Below are 27,256 nucleotides of genomic sequence, written 5' to 3'. Positions count from 1 at the left end.
GAGTTTTTCCAAAATGAACAAATCAGAAATTTGTTTTGAAAATCACAGTACATAAAGAAAGAACATTGTATTTTATGATAAAACTTACGTTGAAACACTATTTTTATTTTTAGCAGTAAATTTGAGTCTTTAAAAAAATTAGGAAAATTTTCACTTTTTTTTTCACGGGGCAAAGTGAAAAATAAAATATTTTTCTAATGAAATATTTTATAATTGATTATAAAAGAACTGATCAAAAGACTCAGTAAATAAAAGGTTGAATGAATAAATGAAAAGATAATGAAACAATAAACAAATAATTACATCAATAAATCAATTAATATCTGAAGAAAATTAAATGAGCGAGTAAAAGAATGAATGAATAAGAAAATAAATGAATGAATAAATAAGTGAATTACTAAATCAAGGAATGCAAATGAATAAATTAATAAATGAAATTGCAAGTGATTTATATTAAATGATTGAGTAAGTAAATAAAACAATTCACTTTGCCCTGCATGTACTTGACTAACAGTACAATTTATTTAAAATACAAACAAGCACAATATTAATACTGCGTTGAATATTAGGATGCCTCAATTAATATTTAAAATGCCAATAACAAGAACATTATCATTTTATAGTAAAAAATAATAATTTTTGATTTACAACAAAATATTACAACATGAGTATCATTTTTTAAAAATTGCCTGTATTACCAAATGCTTTCATCTTCGGCGGTATTTTTTTTCTGACTCGAATAGACTACATATGGTATTACATAGTTAAAATGATACCAGATAGGTGGTTCTAAAAGCAGGGTAAATATTTCACCATTTCATTTTGTCCCATGTTCCCTTACTTGCATTTAATTTTTAAATTCAGTTTAATGCTGTTAAATTGCATAAAACAATTTTAAAAAGGGTATTTTCATAAATTATTTATTGTTTTGTTCACCAATTTAACCAGAAATTTGATTAACCATACCACCCTTGGTACATTTGAGCCGGTTAATCAAGGGGCGACTGCAATTACTAAATTTAGAAGTAAAAGTGCTTACTTTGAAGGATTTTCTATGTAATCCTTAAGAACTGCATTAATTTCTTGAAGCTCAGGAATATCAGGAACAAAATATAAATCGTGGAAAAAATCACATAAGTATGGCCTATTTAACAATAAACTGATCAGTATATATACATTTGAAAAAGAACACAATTAAGTGGAAAATAATATTAGCTGCAAATGAAAAGATAGAAAGGAAGCAATTGCTAACCTTGTATAAAACTTCACATGAAATTTTTAAATTTCATAAAAAAAAAAAAAATTCAAAAAATGAGAAGAAAAAAAATCCATTCTGTTTCTAAAATATAATTGCTTTAATAAACTATAACAGCTTCTAAAATATGCTCCTTAAATATAATTGATCTTGCAAAAAAATGCAGTAAACTTACCATTAATTATTCTTATGAATAGTCTGGAATAGGGTAAGAAGGAATAGGATGGCACGCTGAAAGTTCATAAGTAAATTTTGCAATTATATGAAAAATAAGTAAAAAACTAGTATGTTGTGGCTATCACGAAACTTTCTTCTATATCTTTCTTATAATTCTAATCCCTGTCCATGCTTAATGATGAAGCAATATTCAAAACAAAAACAAAATTATACACGCCATAACTTGACGACCATCCCAATTCCTGATTTATCTCAAAAGCAAAGCAAAGAATGAAAATTGAAAATTATTTTAAAAGCCTTGCTTGAAATAATTACAAACATTTATTTGTTAACAAACACAAGATGGAAACAGTTAAAAATTTTAAATCATTGAGATAATATTTCCAATCATTTCCATGCAATTAAAATCACGAGATAAACGCAGACGACAGTCAATTACGATTTATCTTTCTTATTGTTGCAATTACAAAGCTATTTTTATTCACACAAATAAAAAAAAAATTACTAAATCACTCAACATTTCTAGCGCTCTTTTAGCTATTGTTACTTTCTTACTTGTCAAGACATATTTCCATGACTTTAAATAAATTTCCATGACTTTTAATGAAAATACAGTAAAACCTGTCAAGTTGACCACCCTTGTAAGTTGACCACCTGTCTAAGTTGACCGCTATTTTCAGGCACAGAACTAGATCTATACCATATAATTGAACCTATATAAATTGACCACCTGTTTAAGTTGACCACTAAAGTAGTGCACCGCAACAGGTCAACTTACACAGGTTTCACTGTATTAATTTTCCATGACTTTTCCAGGTCTGAAATTTGTTTATTATTTTTCCATGACTTTCCAGGATTTCCATCACCCGTACAAACCATGGTGTATCAAATTTCGTTCGATTTCATGCGGTAGTTTTTGCTGTAGAGCGGCCACAAAAAACTGGTCACACACATACGTGACACACACACAGACAGACAGACATTTTCCAAAAATGGTCGAAATGGACTCAGCACACCTCAAAACGTTTGAATCCATCAAAATTTGAAATTCGAAAATTTGCACAAATCCAATATTTTCTTCTATACATTAGATATAGAAGAAAGTAACAATACTAGGGTAGGCAGAAGGTAAACAAAAAGCAATAACACTTGCAAACCATTTAAACTATTGCTAAAAACAATAAAGGTGTATGTAAAAGATTTTTTTTTAAAAAAAGGATTACTCATTATTGCAGAAGATTAACTAAAATAGATCAAGTTAGGTTATATCAAAAAACCTACAGGGGAGGGAAGGGAAATCTTTTTGTATAAGAAATATAAATTTTAGGATTAAAAACAAATGCATTGCCTTAGACTTCTGCCCACAAAAGTGCTCATTGCATAACACATTCAATGACTTGAATTCAAATTATATAAACATCCCTGCTATTAAGAAAACATAAAAAAAATTTAAAACAAGAAAAATCATTTACTTTTCACAAGTTTCTTCCCTTCATTTTAAGCAAAGAAATAAAAAAAATTAAAAAAAAGCTTTAAAAATATTTTTTTTCCAGATAGAATGACAAGCACTATTACCTATTTTCAATTATTAGAAAATGAAAAATCTCCGATGCAGCTTTTGGTTCACATTCAAGAAGAGGAAGAAGGGCGACAATTATTTGATTCAGGAGTGGACCTAAGTAGGTGATATCAATGCTGGAAATAATTGAAAAGGTTAAACACAAAATATAGAAAAATGAAAGAGCACAAATGTAGATTTCTTTTCTTTACCTATGAACAAACGTGTTCCAAGCTTTACAACAGATCAGTGGGAAATTTCCATCTTTGAATCTTAGAGCAATTCTCAGAGTAGCCATCAATTTAAAGCGAACAGCAGTAATTGCACGTCTACCCATAAGCTTCATAATGGAAACTAAGCTTTCCAGTGCCTATAATTAAAGATCTAAGTTTTAAAAAAATACATATATATGTCTATATACAGGGTGAGCCTAAACTCTTGGGCGACACTTTAGCGGATGATAGTACACATCAAGACAAATAATAACTAATGAAAACTAAGGATGCCAAACACCTTCCAAAGGAAATAAGTGCCATTACAGTCAGGGCCAGCTCTAGTAGTTCTGCTGCCCCCAGGTCAACAACAAGTGCTGTGCCCTGGCCATAATAATAAATACAGTGAAACCTGTGTAAGTTGACTACTTGCGGTGCAGTACTTTGGTGGTCAACTTAGACAGGTGGTCAACTTATAAAGGGGGTAATGTTTTTTTTTTTTTTTTTTGGTCATTTTTTGTACAATATTCATTTTTTGACTAATTGGCACTTACTCTTTCTGTTCAACTCACTTTCATTGTTTAACATTACTTTAGACTCTCATAGCTCTAAAAGGTAGTTGAAAATGAAAATGTCCTATCTCTTAATCCCTTGCACCAGAAATACTGCAATGCAAGTAACTTTACTCTTCAGCATAATTTCATTGTTGCCACAAAAAAATTGCAACTGGAAAAAATACTTAGTACTTTTCTACTGACACATGTTTTCATTGAACAGAGAGTACAAAAGTTAATCTCAAATAGAACAACAAAAGAAAAACAAGTTTGGAGACTAAAAGGGTTCTTAGTAGTTTTCCAATGTGGTTAAACTTACAAGGAGGTTTAGTTATGCTGCTGTTTTATTTAGTTGGTAAAATGCTGGTCTGGCATCAAAAATATTCTTGGAAAGCTATAAAAAAATAAAATAAAATAATTTGCTAAATTAAGTTTTAAAAAATAAACCAAGTGGTCAACTTACAAAGGGTTTTTTACAATACTCCAAACCAAATTTGGGATACATTAGTGGTCAAGATAGACAGGTGGTCAAGATAGAAGGGTGGTCAAGTTACAGAGGTTTTCCTTCATTATACAAGATAGGACTAATTCCGTCCCTGACAAAAGCGGTCAACATAGACAGGTGGTCAACTTACAAAGGAGGTCAACTTTACAGGTTTTACTGTATTCTTAAATCATCAAGCATACTCTTATGTATGGCTGCAATTAAGAGATTTTCAAAAAAAATTTTCTTCTTTTGCCTCAGTCAGTTGAAGTCATTTTCAAAGTTTTGCCATAGTTCCAAAGTCTAGTGTGTCCTCTATTAGTGTTTTTTCAATTTGATCTTTTAAATTCATTTTCAGGAAAATAAATTTTAGTGAAAATCACAAATGAATCAACCACATTTTCTGTTTTTTAAAAATCTTTCGCAATTTCGGACCCTTAACTGTAATGGCGCCTAGTTCCAACAAAAAGAGAGCAGGAGAATTATACTGTCAGCACATACATTCATAGTATGGCAACATTCTAAATTCTGCCAAAAAGTGTTTAAAATATTTAAAAAAAAAAAAACAAGGAAGTTGGGCTTTCATGAGCTCACATAGAAATAAAGCTCTGCATCCTGGGGCGTATTCAAAACTTTTTCATTAACCTGAATGTTTGATTCTATCTCATCAATTGAAAAGCATTAATACATAAGAAAATTAAAGAAAAAATTGGTATATAAAGATAATAAACAATGAATGCCTGGTTTTAAAGAAAAATAAAACAAAAATTAATGTAAAACATATGCATAAGGAAACTATTTTTATGGAAAAGCAATACAGAAACAGCATTCGGTTACTAGTTTTCTGTTTTGATGTTACATGATACTTTGTTGCTGTACTTTCACTGAGAAAGGTGCATAACTTCTGATGACAGAAAAAAGTTATCAGTTGTGTACCAATTTACGCCACATGGCTAAACATATCTGTAAGAAAGGATTGGGAAGGATCATGAGGGAAGAAAAGGGACCACTCATCAGTATTTGATGTACAGCTGGGTTCCAGAGAGCAATACTGATGAGTTCTACTGCTCACAGCGGAATTTGTAAAAATTCCGAAATTCTCTATATAAAAAAAAAAGAATTGCAGGAGCTGAGCTCCCTTACAAATTAAGTCATGCACAGAGGTATAATCTGTGACTGAGACGTCAAGGATGAAGGGTTGAAATCCCATTCGTGGCAGGTCACCCTGTAAAAAAACTGTTTTTTGGATTCATTTTGGGTAACTTGGAGAAGCTGCTTTTCTTATGTAATATTCGATTTCTTCAATTTTCTAGATCTTAAAAGTTCATTGAAAGGCATAAAAGGCTCTGCAATGCTTAGTTCAGAAGATAGTTTCATGCTAAACTATTTATTTTAGTTGTCTTTTTCTATCATCATGATCACCCATTGGAAAAAAAACAGAGATTTTACTTTACTCTGTTATTTTCCCCACATAGCCCTTTTATAAGAATAATATGAGGAAAAGCTTTCATTCCTTTCAACTTTATAACAGTAGAGGTACTAAACAGCAATTGACATTTAAAACCTCAAAATATTTTTTAAATGATGCTAAAAGAAACTCTAATGTTAAACCTACCAATTTCTTATCTTCCAAAGCACTTTTCAGCATTTGAGTATCGAAAAACACCAAGAATCCCAGCAGTTTAGGCTGTAGATAATCTGCCTGAAACAACCAAACTTAAATGTATAACATAATATATTTAAAACATTATTTACACTAAAAACAAAGCATTAATTTAGCAGATGGAAAAACTTACTCAAAAGATTACATCGGTACTTGAATGTTAGATGCACCATTGTTTATCTACTTACGTTAAAACTTTCTAAGCTTTTACCAACTCAAAAACATCAATTCCAATATAAATGTACTGAACTAGCTATGATTTACACCGCAGGATTTAATTAATTTTGATCAACTGAAAAAAGGAAACTTCTAAACCAAAGACTACACTTTTAAAGATTTTAATAAAAAGTGAGAAATTTTTACTCTCAAAAAGAAACTATTTACCATATCTTCCGAGTGCGTTATGACAGCATCAGCACTCCTGACGTTACCACTCTTGACAGCCAAAATCGACAAACCACTGAAGACCTGCTCATAGTGTGTGCTGAGATGCAGCAGAAGCTCATTGTGAATAAGCTGATAATTACATCTTAATAAACTTCCAAGGTCCAGATTTGTTTCTCTCTTAAATAAACATAAAAAATAAATTAATTAAATAAGAAACTTGACAAATGAAAATACATATTTTACTCAAAAGAGAAGTAAATAATTTCCATTAATTAATTAATTTATTTATTTATCATTAATCAATTTGATAAATCAAAAAATGGTTCAAAATAAAAAGCACATTGAATCAATATGAAAAAAAATACATTGAACACTGAAATTATTATTTCAGTAACTATATAATACAGTACAGTAAAACAACAGTACAGATAAGCACAGAAATAAATAATAAGGTTCATATTCTCAGACAACAATTGGTATCAGGACATAAAAGAATGATCTAAACAAGGATTCATAGCATTTTGAATATAATATATATTTAGGGCTTATAAGCTCATGGAAGCTGAGCTCCCACAATTCTTTTAAAGATTTTTTAGATAAGCAGCAGAGCTCATCAAAAACACTACCTCTTGTATATTTAATTTAGAAACCTTCTCTGAATGATAAAAGTTTCGTTGTAGCCTGTCTTTGATCCTTGGTTTAATTAGGAAGGAATGAGTAGCCAATGGTCATTGTAAAATCATCATAAATGTTTAACTTTAACATGACATAGAAAATTCAGGCAATTATTGACTGATTCAAAATATTCCTTTTTTAAACTGCACCAGAATTCCAATATCCACATTAAGCTATTTTTTTTGCTACAGGGTTGAATAAAATGTCGTTCCAATAAAAATTTTACTGGCATAGCCAAAAGTTGTTCACTAACACAGAATACACATTAAATTCACAGTTTGATATTGTCTCTGATGTTTATTTAGAAGAAACTGATTAAAAGCCTCACTAAAACCTAATCTTTGTCAGGCTTTTTTGATGACTAATTTGAAATAAAAGAAAGAATGCAAGTTTTGCAGAACCCTTGGTTAAACTCCGTGGAACCATGGAGTTCCAAGGAACACAAATTAAGAAATGCTGTTTTAAGAGCATAAAATCAGAATTTCACAAACAAATGCAGTAAAGTTTTGAAATGAAATAGGTTTTATGGAAAACAAGAATACAACATACTTGGATGAAAATAAGTGCTTTTTCCAGTTCACCTTTGCTGCAGTGACGAACAAAATGAGAAAAAATAAAAGGAAAGTTGTTGATCAATAGGTCACTTCTATTGGTATGCAAAACTGTTGACAAAGCAGAGAGTAGAACATCTGAATGGTCAGTTTCTTTTGAAATCAAATATGGCAAAATGTATCGTTGGTTTTGCTGAAATTTTCAAAAAAGAAAATTAGCAATATACTTCAATATAAATTGTAGAAGACACACTTGTATCTAGATTAAGCCTTTTTTACTGCAATATACAATGCAAACCACTATTTTATAAGGGTCAACTACAGATATATATATATATATATATATATATATATATATATATATATATATATATATATATATATATATATATATATATATATATATATATATATATATATATATACCCCCTCAATTTGTTCTATTATACAAATAAATGATCCATGCAAAATTTTAAGTCAATCCATGAATATTAACACGTGCCCCTAGAGCCCCCTTTTTTGAGTTTTGAAGAAAAAATTGCGGATTTTCTCATTTTTATGTAAAAATATTCCTAGGTTTCATACTTAAAGTAATTTTGAACCTTCTATAGATGTTGCTACTTCCAGACCAACCATTCATTCTGTAAAATTTTACATATTACATAGGGTACATGTACACCAATGGCTTTGGGACAGCCATACCGCTGCTATTCGCGCTTGTTCGATGCTATAAATATTAGTAGTGACAATTATATTTCAATTCAATGTTCTTTAGTTATATTCTTAAATATTTATGCATTTTATAATTTAAATTTTGAAAAATCCTCGATTACCCTACCATAAAAATAAACTCTATTTTCCATATTTTAAATATAAATTTTAAAAAATTCCAGATCGGAATAATGTAAAAATCTATTCTTTAAACTGCCTTCTATTTCATTCAGTACATAGTCCTTTATTATCATCAAATTCCTCTTGCAATTTACAAGATTTAGGAACCGAAATGGGTATCTATCCTAACCTGTTGAACCTTATTTCTATATCTGGTTTACCACAACGCAAAAAATACAAATACAAATACAAATACAAATGTGACGACCAGCAACAGGCTCTGGGCCCAGCTAGGCTGGTCCTGGTCAATTAATTAGTCCCCAATGAAGATCAATGGCCCTCTTAAAGCTATCCACTCCCTTGCTCATTACCGCCTCTTCCGGTAAGCTATTCCAAGTGCCCACGACCCTGCTAAAGTAGTAGTTTTTCCTGATTTCCAAGTTAGCCTGAGATTTAAATAACTTAAAACAATGACCCCTTGTCCTGCTTTCCCCGCAAAAATTTAATCCATTTACATCTTTCATTTTGATAAATTTAAATAACTGAATCATGTCCCCTCTGACTCTCCTTTGCTCTAGGCTATACATGTTAAGCCTATTAAGTCTGGTATCATAATCTAAATCTGAGAGTCCCCTTACTAATTTAGTTACCCTTCTTTGAACCCTTTCCAATACAAAAATATCTTTCTTCAGATAAGGCGACCAGAATTGCACAGCATACTCCAAATGAGGTCTTACTAAACTCCTATATAAAGGCAGAAGAACTTTCTTAGATTTGTTTGAAATAGATCTATTGATGAACCCAAGCATTTTGTTGGCTTTGTTACTAGCAATACTGCACTGTTGACTAAACTTGAAGTCCTGATTTATAAAGACACCCAGATCCATAACATTTTCTGCCTGATTTATGACTGAACCCTGTAAACGATATCTCATACGCTTATTTCCATGACCTAAGTGTAGCACTTGACATTTCCCTACATTAACTGCCATACCCCATTTATCTGCCCACTTAGTAATATGATCTAAATCCTCTTGCAGCTGTTTTACTTGTTCTTCATTTTCGACAATCCCCATAACTTTTACATCGTCAGCAAAACAATTCATGCTTCCAGAAATATTTTCATTGATGTCATTCATAAATATAATAAACAAAAGAGGCCCTAAAACTGATCCCTGAGGAACCCCACTTAAAACATCACTCCAATTAGAGTGATTTCCTCTCACAACTACTCTTTGCTTCCTACCAGTAAGCCAATTTCTTACCCAAAGTAAAGTTTTTCCTCCTATTCCAATGTCAGCTAACTTGCTGAGAAGAGCAACATGCGGTACCTTGTCAAAAGCTTTTTGAAAATCAATATAAACAACATCCACACATTTTTTGTTATCTAAAGCTGAGGTAACCTTATCGTAGAAATGCAATAGATTAGTAGTACAGGATTTACCTTTCCTGAAACCATACTGCAAACTAGTCAACAGACTATTAGTCTCTAAGAACATCATGATCTTAATTTTGATCAAAGTTTCGAAAATCTTACAAATCACCGAAGTCAAACTTACAGGTCTATAATTCCCAGCAATACCTTTAGACCCCTTCTTGAAGAGTGGCGTTATGTTAGCCAGCTTCCAGTCCTCTGGCACCGTCCCCGAGTTATAAGAAGCATTGAAAATAATCAAAATAACATCCACTAATTCCTCTGCACATTCTACTAAAATTTTTGGATAAATATTATCTGGTCCCGGAGCTTTAGTTGCTTTAATCTTTTTCAAATGAAATAAAACCTCCTCCCTGGAAAATACAAAATCCTCAAGCTGTATAATAGCTTGTGTCTTGTTAGTGTCAACTGTTGAGATACAGTTATCGTTAAACACACTGGAAAAAAAGTTATTTAGAACATTTGCAATATCCCTATCGTTTTGGATTAAATTTCCATACTCATCAACCAAAGGCCCAATTTGACTGTTTCGAGCTTTCCCAGAATTAGCGTAAGCAAAAAACCTCTTAGGATTCCCATCAATGTCATCTGCCAGCCTTTGCTCCAATTCCCTTTTCTGAATCCGTACCAAATACTTAAAATTTCGCCTTGCCTTACTATACTGGAGTCTCTCTGCACTCTGACCAGTTTCTTTAAACTTACGAAAAGTGGCTTGCTTATAATTAAGAGCTTCTTTAGTCTCCCTGGAGAACCACATGGGCCAAATTTTGGTACTAACACCTTTTCTCCTAAATGGAACATAGTCCCCAACGGTTTTAGCAAGTTTATCCTTAAATTCCGTCCATTGCTGATCTACGTCGCTATTTTCCAACCCTGACGAAAAAACCTCTTTCAAGCTCTGCCTAAGTGCAACAAAATCGGTGTTTCTGAAATTGGGCACAAACCTAAAATTATCATCTTTACACACTTCAAATTTAACCCGGAACCTAATGCTGTTATGATCACTATCTCCAATATGCTCCCCTACACTCAACCCCTGAACAAAACTACCTATGTCACAAAAAACTAGATCCAAAATTGCCTCCTCTCGAGTTCCCTGAGTTACAACTTGATCTAAGAAACAGTCACCAATTACTTTTAAAAATTCCTCTTCTTTGCCATTACCAGAATAAAAATTATTCCAATCAATACCCGGAAAATTGAAATCCCCCATTATGATAACGGATCCCTTACTGGACATGTCACTAATAATACGGTACATCTGTTCATCTTGTCCCTGGTTTGAATTAGGTGGCCTATAAATGTTTCCAAACCGTAGCTTTTTGCCCTTACTGCTCATCAACTCCAGCCAAACCATATCAATATCAGTAGGCTTATCATTTATGACCAATTCATTGCAAATAAAATTGTCTCTAACATAAAATAAAACCCCACCACCTCTTTTACCTACTCTATCCTGTCTGAACAAATTATACCCAGCAATATGTAATAACTCTGCATCAGATTCGGTAGCCCATGTCTCTGTAATTCCAATAACATCCAACTTCTCATCCATAACTATGCTTTTCAATTCATCCATCTTGTTCCTAATACTGCGAGCATTGGTATAGAAAACTTTAAGCATGCCTAAGTTGCTTTTATTTAACACCCTGAAATTTCCTAAATTACAATTGTTAACATTACTACTCTTGTTCATCACTTTATTTCCATTTCTAGCAATACCCAAAAAAATTTCATTCTCTCGATACCTGATGCTTGAACCATGCCCCCCATTCCAACTTAGTTTTTTGACTCCGAAGCCCTTAAAATTAATCCACTAACCATTTTGACCCCTGTAGAGCTCAGATGCAGGCCATCCCTAGCAATCCAATCCCGTTTACAATGACTCCATACATCAATGAACCTGATACTGCGCTTTTCGCAAATTGACTTCAGTAGCAAGTTCATACACCTCGCACGTTGATTTAGCCAGCTCCTATGCACTCCATACCTGGGAAGCAAACCAACCACTTGGACATTCGTCGAAAAGCTGGTTGCTTTATCCAACAGGGATTCCCATTCCCTAGAAAACTCCTCATTTTTACTGTGGCCTACATCATTTGTTCCCACCCACAAAGTAACCATGTCCTCCTTATTCAATACTCCCTTCTTTTCAGCAACCATATTGATGTCTTTTACCCGAGCCCCTGGTAAACAACACCTAGCCACCTTACGCTTTACTCTCCCAACTGTGTTACCCACCTCCCTTACCATAGAGTCCCCCAAAATTACACCCTTAGTTTCCCAATCTAAGTCCTCATTTGAAACTTCCCCCTGAATCTCTGGAACATTTATACCCTCTACAACTGGCTTACACCCTAATGCTAACTGGGCTTCCAAAACTAGCATCTTAAGTCTTAAGTCTGAGAGTTCAGCACATTTAGTGCAAATATAATCCTCCTCAAAAACAGACTCATTTTCCCCCTTATACAGGCAGAACATATGACATAAATCACAAGAGATCCACCTGTCCCCCTTCCCACTCTTTACCTCTTTCATAATGCATATAACACCCATTTCTACTCAGTGAATATGTTCCAAAAGGCAAAACAGAAAGATAAAAATGCAAAAAAACACAGAATAAATACTAAAAACAGCAGTAAATAAACAGAGTTGCTACACCCAATAAAGCACACAAGATCAAAAACCAGGAGATCACCACATGTTAGGCTTAGCTCCAAAAAATGCAAAAACACTTCAAGAATACAATAACAGCAAAAATGAGCCCCCAAAACACAATAAAACTAAATTACATGATAAAGTGAAGTAAAAAAACCTAAAACTAGACAGTAATAATGAAAAATTATAGTAAGAAAACACTTATCAAATCAGCAGCAATAACACTCCCTGCATCACAGGCGCCCTCTAGTGGCCAAAAAGCTTGACAACTATTGAGATCTGCTCGCATTTCATCAATGTTAGACAAATGCCATATTAGGGATAAAGGTGTTGTTCATTTATTAACAGCCTATGTAGATACAGTAAATTTAAATCCAAATAATCTTATAATCAATCGTACATCCCTTAAGAGAGCAAGAGAAAATCTTCGAGAGGTAAAATTAGATTTCATGAATTTAAATTTAGATTTTTTAGTTATTCCCTGGGATACAAAGCTACATCCAGATGTAACTGGAAAAAAAACGCCGATAGGCTTACCATGATAGCTTCCAATGTTCAACAGCTACTCAGAATTTCTGAGATATTTCTTCAGTTGTATATGTGTTATCTTTGATGATTACTCTTTGTTGCAAACTGTTCAAGCTGTAGTGCTTTTATACAGCGGCTTACAATACCGGCCGTATAAATTGTGCATGTAATTTTTTAGAGCAAAAACTGAACGGTTATATATTGCATTTGTATTGCTATCATCATGCACTTGAAATTGTACTGCAGAGTGTCCTAAAAGAAGTTCTTGCCTTTCTTAGTTCTAGACTCGATATTCCATTCTTTAAGCGCTTCAAAATTCAAAACTAACACATATGACTTAAATTCTAAAAGAAGAATTTGATAACATATTATTGTTCATAGAAAGCGGAATTAAGAAATATTACAAAGAATTCTCATAACGTGTAATACTATTTCTTGGTGAAGGCCTCCCTCCTACAGGGATATGTTTTCGCCAATGTGGAGCTTATCTGTGAGCCAGATGGGTGACAAAAGGAATTTATTGTTTGAATATTTATATATTTAGGAAACAACTTAAATTGACCTTACATGAACAGATTGCCGGTTAATTCTGTTTTCCAGTTAAATATTGTATGAAGATATAGTTTTTCGCAGCAACCCATTCTAGGCATTTTAAATTAATATAAAGTCTAGTGTCTAAAAAACCTGCAGCGTACAAAATGATGACAAACATGCAGCAGAAGCAGTGATTGAAAAATTCATAAATCACTTATGGTACTTAGGGGATGAACTAGTAGCTTTGTCCGTATTAGATGAAGGAATTAATTTTGAAGATTGGAAAACACTACGTCAAAAAATGCTTGCTGTATAGGAAGACGTGTTTGATGACTGTATAAAAAATTTCAAATAACAGTAGAGGATTTGGAATACTTTCTTAGTAAAGATCTTCCTCTTTATTGAATGAATTACAAGTCAATAAAAGTGTTAGATAAGTTACAAACACCAGAAGATGTTTTCCTATTTGATCCTGATTCATGGCAAAATGAAGGAAGCTATTTAAAGGGAAGAAATATCGTTAAAATGTTGAAAGTTGTGAATGATACAGCTGAAAGAGGAGCACAATTAATCAAAGAATTTCATAATCAATTTACCAAATATGAGTCACAAAAGAAATTTAGTATTTTACAGGCACTCCAAGACTATCGGAAAAAAATGCACACGATTGAGATACATTGAGAAAAGCGTACGATTAAGGTAAAGTTTCTAAAGCAATATTTCATTCCTATTCAATGTAAAATCTTTAGACGATATGAAGTAATTAAAAAGATTAATTTTAGTGCTGCCTCGCTGCAAAAATATTTTGAAAACATAGGAGAAACGATTTACGGGGTCTGAAGTAAAAACTTGAAGATTTGTGAGAAAATTATCAAAAGTGTTAAAGTTCAACGTCCTAGGGGCACGTGTTATTATTGAGTTCAAATTTTGCACTGATTACTTTTTATTATAGTGTCACAAAACTAGGGGGCGTCACTTGTTGAATTCCGAAAAAAAAAATTTCCCATATAAATAAGGACCACCTTAATATATATAATAAAAGTGAAACATATTGAAAAGGTCACACCAAAAGTCCATAGATGCACAACACAGCAAAACTGAAAAGTCAAGTAAATATAAAATATGTAAGCCAAATACCAAATATTAAACAAATTATATAAAAAATAATGATGATAAAAAGGAAAATTGCAAATCTTATATCTTTAAACGAGCAATTCTTGTGAGTATGTATATATTTCTTATCTCGGAAACGGCTCTAACGATTTGGATGAAATTTTGGATTTAATTGTAGTTTTGCATTCTAAGTTCATCTACATCAGTGTTTTTTCTGTAAAAACGCGATTTTTTACAAAAAAGTTTTTTAATATAAAGTCAAATTGAGTTAAGCATTGAAGTAAACTGTGAATTGACGCATCAGGCAGAGGATTTGCAACCATAACAATAAAAATTTGTCTCTTCTCGCTTTAAAATTTTATACTTGCTTAGGGTTGCCAGGCTTGGCTGATATTGGCCACTTTGGCTAATTTCAAACACACTTGGCTGAAAACAAATTCAAAAGCATTATGTAAGTCGATGTAAAGCTTTTTTTCTTTTTTAAGTGAAACTATTGCTTGACCATGCTATTTTATTTTATTTTATCTATTTATTTTCTTTTTACACTTCAAATAGTTTAACATGTTTTTTAAATCACGCATCTAAATTTTATTTTGAAGAAGTGTATGTCTTGAGATTGTTTATGTTTTGTTAAGACAGTTGTTATCATTTGTTGGAATGGTTTGTGAATCATCAGTTTTGATGGATATCATGCTGTATGTAGCATTTTCTGGCGTAAAAACTAAAAGTACTTATTCAAAAAGAAAATCTCGATTGGGATAAAATCGTGAAACGCATCATAGTATGAAAGGAAGTATTCGGTTAAAAACCGATTTCACCACAGCAAAACTAAGGTCAAAATATTTTAATTACTGACAAGAAAATTGTATAGTAGAAACAAACGTAACAGATAGTTTAAAGCAAAATGTTGATTTAATTACAGAATCTTCTTTGTTTGGTACTTTAGTGTTATAAGAAGGTCGAGTATATAATATTTCGTTAACGTGAAGCTTTTCAAGTATATTTCGAAAAGTAGTGAACCTTAAAAAAACACAATTTGACAAAAAATAATTCTTTTAAAGTCGAGCGAGGTTCGGTCGTCCAGGTACTAGCTATTTAATAGGAAAAGACGAAGTATGAATCCAGAGCTCATCAGGCATGGAGGATTCAATAAATATGGTCAAAAGACCAAAAAATTTAACTATGAACTAAAAGCGAATGTTTATGCTCCAGTACGTGCAATATAGAGTTGCCCAATGTTACTCTATATTGCATGTACTGGAGCTTAAACATTCTCTTTTAGTTCATAGTTAAATTTTTTGGTCTTTTGACCATATTTATTAAATCCTCCACGGCTGATGAGCTCTGGATTCATACTTTGTCTTTTCCTATTAAATAGCTATTTGCAATATTCCTTTTTATCATCATTATTTTTTACATACTTTGTTTAATATTTGGTATTTGGCTTTCATATTATATATATATATATATATATATATATATATGTGCACACATTTTTATACTAATTTAAACTCAATAGAGATTATTATTAACACTGATAATAGTAAATTCTGGAAAATTTATTTTGAAAAAAAAAATTATAAATCGTAATGGCTATAGTGGCTTGAGCGGTAAGGTGTTGGACTCATAACAGGAGAGTTCCGGGTTCGATGCCAGATGGTTGAAGATACAAGGCATTACAATACCTTGTGTAGTAGGATGCTGTGGGCAGGTAAAGGGAACTAACCACAAATTTTTCATTTTTCTGCATTTTTGTCATCCTATTGTACGTTAGTTTTGTTGTAGAAGCTTGCTTATTTGGTTTCTGCTGACAAAAAAGTGCGAAAAAACTGTCTAATTCTAACATTTCCCTATTATTAGTATTGAATCCAAAATGCATTTTTTTTTTCCAAATATCTTGAAAACTCATTTCTACAAATACTGCCATTTACTTGCTCATGGCAGTATAGTACCTTTGAAATGAATGAATAGTACCCTTACCCAAAATGAAACTTTTTCATTAAAATAATAACATAAGGATAGTTACCAGGTAACTATGTGACTCTAGATAATTCAGGTACAGATCCAGAGCAGATCATGAGACCCCCTTTAGTCACCAAATATTCCCTAAATCTGCATGTTGAGGACTTATATTTAAAAAAGCTTGTCCCAGAACCCCCATTTATACCCCAAAACCTCCTTCAAAACCAGAACAACAAAAACAAAACTATACACTAAAATTTAAAGAGAAGTTTTTGACTTAGCACCACACAAAAATAAAAGAGATGAGCTGCAAAATTTTATTTCAGACTACATTGAAACGTTTTCTGGTGCGTTGCTGTTGCATGCCCACATTGGCCAGTAGTTCTATACTAGGTCCATGATATCGTACAACCTCAAAAAATAAAACCCCGTCAAAGGATTGTCAGTTAAATCTTGTTTCAAGAGCCCCAAGCATGCAAGAATGTGTTCTGGCGAAACCTGCTCAGAAGAACAGTTGGAACATATTTCAAAGTTCTTGGATCCCTCGGAAAATTTCATTGATTTAAGGTGATCTTTTCGTAGGCGAGCAAGAATAGTCTGATTCCCAGAGTCAGGGATCCTCTAGGACAAGAACATTGATACCAATGGTGCTCTTGGGGTTCATCCAAGTGGTCTTATTCTTGTGTTTTATTTTTGAGAAAATCTCCAAAAAGGTGAGGGGTACTGATGGCACAGAGGGCTCACAAGCACCAGCCTTGGTCAAAGTGTCCTCTATCTGATTTCCCTCGAGATGTCACGTTTTCTACTTATAACTTGCCCCAATTTTATCCTTGAGAATTTTAAAATGGCTACAAAAATAGCAATAGATCTGTTAACTAACCCAACTTAATATATTTGAAATAAAGTGGAGTGCCCTAGGTATATGATACACATAAGTACACAGGTCTTTTCTATTCATTAGTCAAAAAAAGCTATTTAAAATTAACAACTTTCAGATCTGAGCTATTTTGACCGCATATCTCCCCCCAGACTGGGTTTTTTTGGTGCTTTGCATGATTTTTTAAAAAATACTTGGAAGATGTGTATTTTAGTAATTTTTATTGTATTAGATACTTTAAGACGTTTTCTTCCGTAATAAAGGAACTATTTGAATGAAATAAAAATAAATTTTTAGTCAGAAATTATCAAAAGAAGCATGTTTGAAGCTAAAAAAAAAGTTCCGCATAGGAAAACATGATTTTTAACCGTAAAAGTTTACCCAGACTAAACTAAAAACTTACCTAAACCTTGAACAAATATTTGAAAATAGGTTTAATTTGTAAATGAACATTATTTAAGAAAACTTGCTTTTGTATGGTACATTTCAAAGCCCCAACTCCAATTTAAACCCCTATTCTATCACATTTCATGTTTTTATTTTTGACTGGTGATGCCATCTATATATATACATTTTTTATTTTTGAAAGTAAAAGGTTCGTAGATAATATCTAAAAAGGTTAGAAACGTATAGAACTCGTTATTTTATAGCTAAAAGAGTAAAAATTTGACCTGAGAGAATTTCCGGCTCAGCTAACTTCACCAAAAACAGCAACATGAGTGACGCTCGGACCTCTAGACCTCAAAGTGATAATAATTAATAGTCCTCACGGTGCTCCAAACTGATGTTCTATTTTAAGCAGCAGCGATGAATTCCATAGAATTTTAACTGTTTGATTTGAAATCCAACAGAATCATACATAATACTACCCAAACTTCTTAACAATATGATGAATTCAGGCAGGTCTTTAAGCTTAGAATTATAATGAATAGTAAAAGTATAGTTTTAAAAAATTGTAAAAAAGCAATCAAAAAATTTGTACTGAGGAATAAGTGAAATGACACAATGTGTATAAAGTACAAATAAAAGCATTTAAAAGCAGCAAATAGCTGTTTTGGGACTATCAAATGCAAGCCACTTCATCAGTGCATAGTAAGAAGAATGAATGGTTCACCAATGCAAATCAAATGACCACAATAAAAGTATACATGAATAAAATATTTTAGAATAGATTGTCAATTGATGAAGTAAAGTGCTTTAAATAGGATCACTGGATTTCAATATGGTAAGTAATTATTGTATGCTTTTACTTACTATAACTTAGAACTAAATTTCGAAATTACTTCCCTAATTTACAAAGCACCATTACTTGTGAATAAGTGACAACTAGAAAATTTTACAACTTACATAAATACAAAAGTGTGCTGTAGCTATACAAAGATTAATTACCCTGATCTAACCCAATTTATTGTTTTCAAATTACATTTAAAAATGCTTTCTGATCAAAACAAAATCGACTCACTTAAAAAAACATTTAAAAAAAGAACTCTTCTTTTTAAAAAAAATTTTAAATGTTACATAATTTGTATTAATATTACAGAGTAACCTAGATTTCTACAGTTATTTTTTTACTAACATTAATATCAACATATTTCTTCTTAAAAATTCCTACAATAGCACTCTTGCTCTCTTTGAGAACTAACTACAACTGCTATCCCTAGCAACATTATCAGCAACACTTTCTGATTTTGAAAGGAAATACTAAAAATTAGCAATAAGATATTTTTTAAAAAATTACATTGACAAAGGTTTTAAGGTCAACATAGGCAAAAATGGTTCGAATTTCTTCAAGCATGATCAAAACTTCAGGAACAGTCTGGAGAGAGTTTGTCAACAAACATTCAGCAATAAACTGAAAAGAAAAAGAGCAAAAAACAAATTGCTATGCACATAAGAAATGTAAACAGAAATAAATTTATAAGAAACTTAGAATTTAACTAACATAAAATGTAATAAATAGAATTTCTGTGCTAAGAGTTATTTCCACTTATCCCCATAACTCAAAGCAAAACATAAGAAATCAGAAATTAAAAAAATCGAGGTATCAATTCCACATCAGTCTTCAATCATCCTGACATTTCCAGGTTTCCCATGAATTTTCCCATACCTATAATGTACACTGTTTGGGAATAGAACTGCTCATGTGCTTTTAAAAAACATCATTAAAAAAGTACTTTTTATGTTAATCTCTTTATACTTTTAAAAATTTATTACCAAATTCCATTTATACATTAATATTATTCTATTACTTAAAAAAATTCCATTTTTCCTATTTATAATATAAAATACCACAGTTGTTACAAAAAGAAAAAAAAAGGACTTACAAAATTATATTACAAAATGCGGTTCAATAAAGAAAAACTTTTTTTTTTCTTTTTTTAAATAAAATTAAATTGCAAATATATATAAAAATCTTCTGTGGGGACGTTTGTCACCATAAGGCTTTCAAATGGCTGGACCAATTTTGATCAAATTTTTTGTGTGTAATTAAGTTGCGGCAAGCATGGTTTCGAAGCGCGATGGATCGAATCGGAAACGTTTTTGTTAATTAATTTAAACATTGGATGGTTATATCTCTTAAACGATTAACATTTATTTTAACATATTGTTGAGCGAGAAATGAAATAAATATTTAACCCGTTGCCAAAGGACAATAAGAAAGCCAGCTCTGCGTTTTGTAATGAAATTTTCTACTGTGATTTGTCAATTAAAAATAGATAAAACGTAGAGAGAGAGAGTGAAGCCTTCATTTTTCTTGAAAGCAACAATTTTAGGTCCCAAGATATAATTTAAACTAAAGTACTGGAAGAAATCGAGTAAACGCGTCTTCTTTCGTCGTAGTTGAATCATGGGGCCAGATCGGTGCTTTATTTTTTCCTAACAAAATGATCAGAAAGTACCATACCTAGCAACATTTTTTTTCTCGGCTCAAATCCATCTGAGTTTCCGCACCAATGGTAAGAACACTTTAATAATGTACTGATTAGTTTGATAATCCTTGAAGGAAAAGATAGTGGAATTTAAAGACAAAACAAATTTTATTTTAGTCCAACAGGTAGCTTTGTATACAAAAGATCAGTGCAGTGGAAGATTTTTATCTTTGGTGGAAGGAACAAATTAAGCAATATATGTACGCATCCATGTACACAAGGAAAGATAGGAAGTCAGACAAATGCTCAGCGAGAGAGCGGGATTTAAAAGTTTTTGTTCAAAAGATCGGACTGCTAATCGGTCTGAGTTCACTTCGCTTTATGATCGGCTGGATTGCAGTAACATGGTGGCTTGGCGACTTTTGCCATAAACAAGAGAGTTACGTGATTATTTTTTTACATTTAAAAGCTACTGTTAATGTAATTTGTTGTATTTTTTGTTTATTTGGGAAAATATTTTAAATTGCAAAGAATTGTTTTTGGTTTTTATAGAGCGTTTAGTCTTTTAGTTGAAGAATGTTTATTTTACATCGGGGGGGGGGGTGATTTTTGCTAATTCAGGGAACTGTTTTTACTTTTATCATTTTTTTAAACGATATCCTTTCGATTGTTTTATTCTTTTTCATATGGGGGACATTGCAGGAGATTTCCCGTTTGTTCTAGATGGGTTGTTAGTTTTTAACACTTAATATCTGAGGACGATTTTTATCCTTTGAGTATGACTGAAGGGAAAAACCATACAATCTATGAATATCTTTCAAGTACGCGAGAAAAAAAAAGTTAATAAAACAACTGGGCGTTAGATAAATCAAGTTGCAATAAATACACGCATTCTAACACCAATTATCTTAAAAACATTTTCTTTTTACAAATTTTTTCAACAAAACGGTTCAAACACTTGATAGTTTATTGAAATTTTTTAACTTTTCAATTTACAAAGTTGAACAGAACAACGTCTGTCGGGTCCTCTAGTATTATACAAAAAATTAACTTTCCATTTAAACACGAATTCACATATTTTTTAAAGGAAAAGGAAGAAAAGAAATAAAACAGCCTCAATACTCAGTGGCTCCCAAACTTCCCCAGGTACCCAAAAAAATTTTCCTGACTATTCTTGGCTTTCCAGATGAATGACTTCCAGAGTAGTTACAAAAATTATGATTAGGGCTGGGGAATATACCGAAATTTATCGTATATATTTATTACCGCGGTAACGATATTCAGATTTAAATCTGTCCGATATATCGTCTGACCGGACTTAACTAAGAACTAATTGAAATAATGACTTAAAAATTCATATTTATTTATAATTCTTTATACTTAATGAGTGGATCATACCTGCCAACTCTTCCAGACTTCAAGAAAGTTTTAAGGATTTTTATGTCTTTTTCCCTTGTTACGATTACGAGCAAAATTTTTCAGTATTTTTGTGCTTTACAGAACAAAAAAATTGTATCTCACCAGTTTTGGCGCTAAGAACGCGCCAGTGAAGAGTAAAATCCCCTAGTGAAGAGCCCTAGTGAGGAGTCTAAAATCCTTTAAAAATAAGTCCTCTGATAGTTTCAGTGGTATTGTCAGCCTCCCCCTCCCCCCCCCCCTCGCCTTCAAATGGGCACCCCAGCTTTATCATTAGAATAAATTGCTGGAATATTTACATTTCAAGAGTTTTGTAAGTTTTTCTCTATTGCAGATCTTAATATAAATATAGATCATAATGCTAGGGCTGCCAAATGGATTAAAATCCTTCTGTAAAAAATTTAATGGCATTGTCTGAGTCATGACCTCCCTCCCCTTTGCAAGAGCAGTTAGTATTCTTATATATTGCTAGTGCTATTATTATTCGTATAAATCCCCCTCTCCCATCAAATTTATTGCGCTTCCGACAAAACGCGACCTTTTATTGAAGAGACTAAATTTTTGAAATAATCTCTCTGATAATTTCAATTGTATATTCCAGCCCCCCCCCCCCCATGGGCACACCTGCTTTAGCTATTATTACTCGAATAAACCGATGGAATATTTTCTTTTCAAGATGTCCAATGGCATTTCTCTGTAGCATATCTTAATACGCAGATGATGTAACTAGGGGTGCCCATTCCCCCCAACCCTGATGGCACCCCTCAAGTTTACCAAGTCCTCTCCCCCCCCCCCCCCCACAACACAAACACATGAGAATCCTTGCTGGAGCTATATTATTAGAATAAATTGCTAAAATATTTATTCATCGAGATTTCCTATGGCTTTTCTCTGTTGCAGATACTTATGTATTAGGCTTTGCAGTCCCCCCCCCCCATAAAATGTTGAATTTAACAACCTAAAAATATCAATATTTTGAAAGCGATATATCGCAGTATTAAAATTCTGATATCGCCCAGCCATAATTATGATTCACAGCTGCTCACTTATATTACAGTAAACAGGCAAGAAATGTAGCATATAATATACATCATACAATTAAGTTTAAATACTCTTTCTTCCACTTGGTATTTTTAGTTAGAAATCATGTACTTAACACGCAATTATCACTGCCAATCGCTCTATTGTGAGTTACAAATACACCAGCATGTTTTACATCTAAGTAAATCAACTTAAAGTACCTTACAAACTGGATCCTTATAAGTTTTAAACAAATCTTGCATCTTTAAATGTTTGGATTCAGCAATTTCTTTCAACTGAAAGCAAAAAATTAGGATTAAACATCTTTAAATTTCTCAAACATTTCTTAATAAAGCCAGTAAATGAATTTCCATAAATAAATTTAAAGGAAAAAAGAGTTTGAAGAATTTTATGACTCAAAATTTTTGAACCTTCAAGCTCAAATTATTTCAATTACTTAAGAGTGATTTTTTTTCTAAAATGCTCAAAAATCATCTTCCTCAGGAAAATGTCATGAATTATTCAAAAATATATAGAAAACATTTTCTTGACAATACCAAACAATGTAATTAAAAAAGAAAAAAAAAATAGAACCGACTTCAAAATTGCTCTAAAAAGTGAAAAATAATTTTATTCTTTAAACACCATCGATAATACTTTTAAACATAATTTTTGAAGTTGGCGCAAAAACGATCGATAAAATCATTCACAGCCATAACTCAACTACAAGTATAAATTTAACCACGTCTAGTTTCTTCACTACCACATGCATTACGCATTGATGACAGCATATTTGAGTAACGATATAAATGTTTCGTTCCTAAATTTGGATGATTTTTTGATAAAAATATGAACGAAGCATGGTTACAATGGATTTTACTTTTTGTTTTTGCGCCAACTTCAAAAATTATGTTTAAAAGTATTATCGATGGTGTTTAAAGAATAAAATTATTTTTCACTTTTTAGAGCAATTTTGAAGTCGGTTCTATTTTTTTTTTCAAAATTTTTTTATTTGATTCTTTTTAGTGTAAATGTAGATATTTCAGTAAAAGTAAGAAGTTACCTAGTAAGAAGTGCGGCTCTATATCACTGTATTGCTTTAGAAAAGCCTTTATTCAAAATTATCATTACAATTACTGTTAATGTTACAGTTATATGGCACCAAACTTTTATAACAATGAGTTTCATATTGTCGCGTAGATGAAGATAGCGAAGACAATGTGAAAGCCAAATGAAGCGAATACTCGTTAGTCTCAACTCGAGATCTTTATTCAGAAATACGAAAGAACGTTACATATCCTTATATACAACTTGAAAAAGTGCTGGAACTTTCCAGACTTGAAAAGATACAGAAATTAATAGAACATTCGAGAAAATATGGGAAACAGTAGAAACGAAATTTTAGTAAAATTCACTGTGTCCTACCCGGGATTTGAACCTGGGTTGCTCGTGTGGGAGACGAGAATTCTACCACTGAGCCACCGTTATCCACGGATGAACAGTGCGAACTTCACTACAATATCATTTTAATCATTTAATAGGGAAATTTACTGTTTTTTTGCCCATAACTTTTTTTCTAAAGAACAAATATGGTCAAACAAAGTAATGGGACCTAAGTTGAGCCATCCTCTATCCATTAAAAAAAGAATCATCAAAATCGGTTCACTAGGTGAGACGCTATGAGTGGACAAACAAACAAAAAAAAAACATACATACGGTATGAACTGATAACCGCCTCCTTTTTGAAGTCGGTTAAAAAGTATTATCGATGGTGTTTAAAGAATAAAATTATTTTTCACTTTTTAGAGCAATTTTGAAGTCGGTTCTATTTTTTTTTTTCAAAATTTTTTTATTTGATTCTTTTTAGTGTAAATGTAGATATTTCAGTAAAAGTAAGAAGTTACCTAGTAAGAAGTGCGGCTCTATATCACTGTATTGCTTTAGAAAAGCCTTTATTCAAAATTATCATTACAATTACTGTTAATGTTACAGTTATATGGCACCAAACTTTTATAACAATGAGTTTCATATTGTCGCGTAGATGAAGATAGCGAAGACAATGTGAAAGCCAAATGAAGCGAATACTCGTTAGTCTCAACTCGAGATCTTTATTCAGAACCACGAAAGAACGTTACATATCCTTATATACAACTTGAAAAAGTGCTGGAACTTTCCAGACTTGAAAAGATACAGAAATTAATAGAACATTCGAGAAAATACGGGAAACAGTAGAAACGAAATTTTAGTAAAATTCACTGTGTCCTACCCGGGATTTGAACCTGGGTTGCTCGTGTGGGAGACGAGAATTCTACCACTGAGCCACCGTTATCCACGGATGAACAGTGCGAACTTCGCTACAATATCATTTTAATCATTTAATAGGGAAATTTACTGTTTTTTTGCCCATAACTTTTTTTCTAAAGAACAAATATGGTCAAACAAAGTAATGGGACCTAAGTTGAGCCATCCTCTATCCATTAAAAAAAGAATCATCAAAATCGGTTCACTAGGTGAGACGCTATGAGTGGACAAACAAAAAAAAAAACATACATATGGTATGAACTGATAACCGCCTCCTTTTTGAAGTCGGTTAAAAAGTAAACAAAACCTTTGCTGATTGATTTTTAAAATGGACTATTTTTGTATCATTGTTTCAAAAAAAAGTTTGAATATGCAGAAAATGAAATGTTAGTGTGCACAAAACTATTTGTTTTCAAAGAGTCACTGATGTTGATCTACTGTATTCCCTAATGCGATCGATACCAAAACAAATATGGAAATTAGGAGAAAGAGTAAATACACATTAAGAAATGTTATATGGATAGAACTGATATAAATATTTCATAGGAAAAAAAACTCTAAAGGTTCAGAAAATTTAGGTGTTGAAGGAAAAACTTAATGTGCATAGATGTCCATATTGATAACATCAATAATACTGCTGTGCTAAGCCCAAAAGTTGTATCTGCACTTATCTTCAAAATTGAGTTACAGTCACCAAGTGGGTCTTTGTAACATATTTCACCTAAATACAATGTTTTATGGTCATTTGTCAATTGTAAATACATATTTTTTTAATTCTAAAAAAGTTGCCTCTGCATCAAATGCATGGAGGCATCAAACTTTAAAAAGCAATTTCTCGTTTTAAACTTAGCTGCAGATACGACTTTTGTGCTTAGCACGGCAGAATACAGTACTGTGCAAATTAATTGGGATAAGCTCAAAGGGTAATAATATTTTAGTCCTTTTCTGAGAGCAAATCCATTTTTTTAAATACACGTCAAAAGCAAACAATTCACACAACTGACTTACAGCAACTGATGGGAAATTTTTTTTACATGTCATGACCACATGGTCAAACCGGTTTAAATTAGTCAAGGGCAGTTAGTTACAGATTGTAAGAAAAAAACAGTTAAACCAGTTTGTGGCAGAAAATTGCCAAGAAAGGAACAATTTTCTTTAAAAATATTTATCCTAATTTGCACAGTACTGTAGTCTTAGAGTTGACTACACAAGGAGCACAAGAAGCACTGAATGATTGTTTCGAGAATACTAAAGCAATACCTAATTTCTAGGATTGTCACATTTTCAGAATTGAAAAATATATACCTTTTAACACAATATACAACATATTCACTTTGTGTCGTAAGCTTGTCAAGATCAGGAAATATTTGGCAACATCCCGAATGTTGTGAGAAGTTTTCATAACTGAAAGCCCTTACTAAAAAACATGTACACCTCAATAGTATTTATAAAAATGTACTCTATTACATTCACTTTAGCTTGTGAATTCCTTCAGATTGGGCACTTCAATTGTCTAGACCAGCGTTTCTTAACTTGTGTTCCGCGGAACCCCAGGGTTCCACAGAAATCCTTCAAGAGTTCCACAAAACTTTATTTTTATTATTTTATCCACAAAACTTTATTTTTATTATTTTATTTTTTTGAAAATGACCAAACTAGTCGCTTAAAAAGAAAAAAAAAAACAGGTTTGAATGATGTGTTCAATGAGTATTTTCTGAACAAATGGTTGAGAAAATCAAGTAATGGAGCTCTAAAATACTTTTTTTTTTTTGAAATGGTACTTGATTTTTGATTGAATTATAAATTTAAAATTATGCCTTTCAGTGAAATTCTGGTGCAATTTGAAAGGTGAATGTTCTCAATTGTCATGAAATTTCTTGTTGGAACTTTTATAATTTGCAGATAAATTTATTTTTTGAACTCATCTGCCGACAAAAAATAAATATCACTACAAAGTTAGTGCTGAACCTGATCTGAGAATACAACTTTCATCTATAAAGCTTGATATTAAGAATGTACATGTTTACCGCTCATATCATTTAAATTATAACTTAAAAAGAAATAATAGTTTAAAAACTAAAAAAACACGCTTTAGTAGCAAAATGAACTAAAAAGTTTAAAATCATTTTTGGATGACAAGTATCTTTATATATTAATAGGCAAGCCATTTTCTTTCGGTACTGATTTCTCCTCTG

General features: G+C 32.0%; 1 protein-coding gene across 1 annotated transcript in view; it reads right to left on the bottom strand.

Annotated features, from left to right (window-relative positions):
* Nucleotides 1–19,306, bottom strand: part of LOC129233956 (serine/threonine-protein kinase ATR-like) — a gene marked incomplete at both ends in the record, with an annotated part of 65,368 nt that extends 46,062 nt beyond the window's left edge. The window contains 7 exon segments of the mRNA XM_054867867.1: nt 1,040–1,144; nt 3,008–3,127; nt 3,203–3,360; nt 5,856–5,942; nt 6,288–6,467; nt 7,515–7,709; nt 19,193–19,306. Coding sequence (XP_054723842.1) covers nt 1,040–1,144; nt 3,008–3,127; nt 3,203–3,360; nt 5,856–5,942; nt 6,288–6,467; nt 7,515–7,709; nt 19,193–19,306 — 959 coding nt within the window.
* Between the last annotated feature and the right edge of the window lie 7,950 nt (nt 19,307–27,256).

Source organism: Uloborus diversus, unplaced genomic scaffold, assembly GCF_026930045.1.
Source record: "Uloborus diversus isolate 005 unplaced genomic scaffold, Udiv.v.3.1 scaffold_828, whole genome shotgun sequence".
NCBI lineage: Eukaryota > Metazoa > Arthropoda > Arachnida > Araneae > Uloboridae > Uloborus > Uloborus diversus.
Note: the sequence above shows the minus strand (reverse complement) of the source record. Positions and strands in the feature narration are given on the sequence as shown.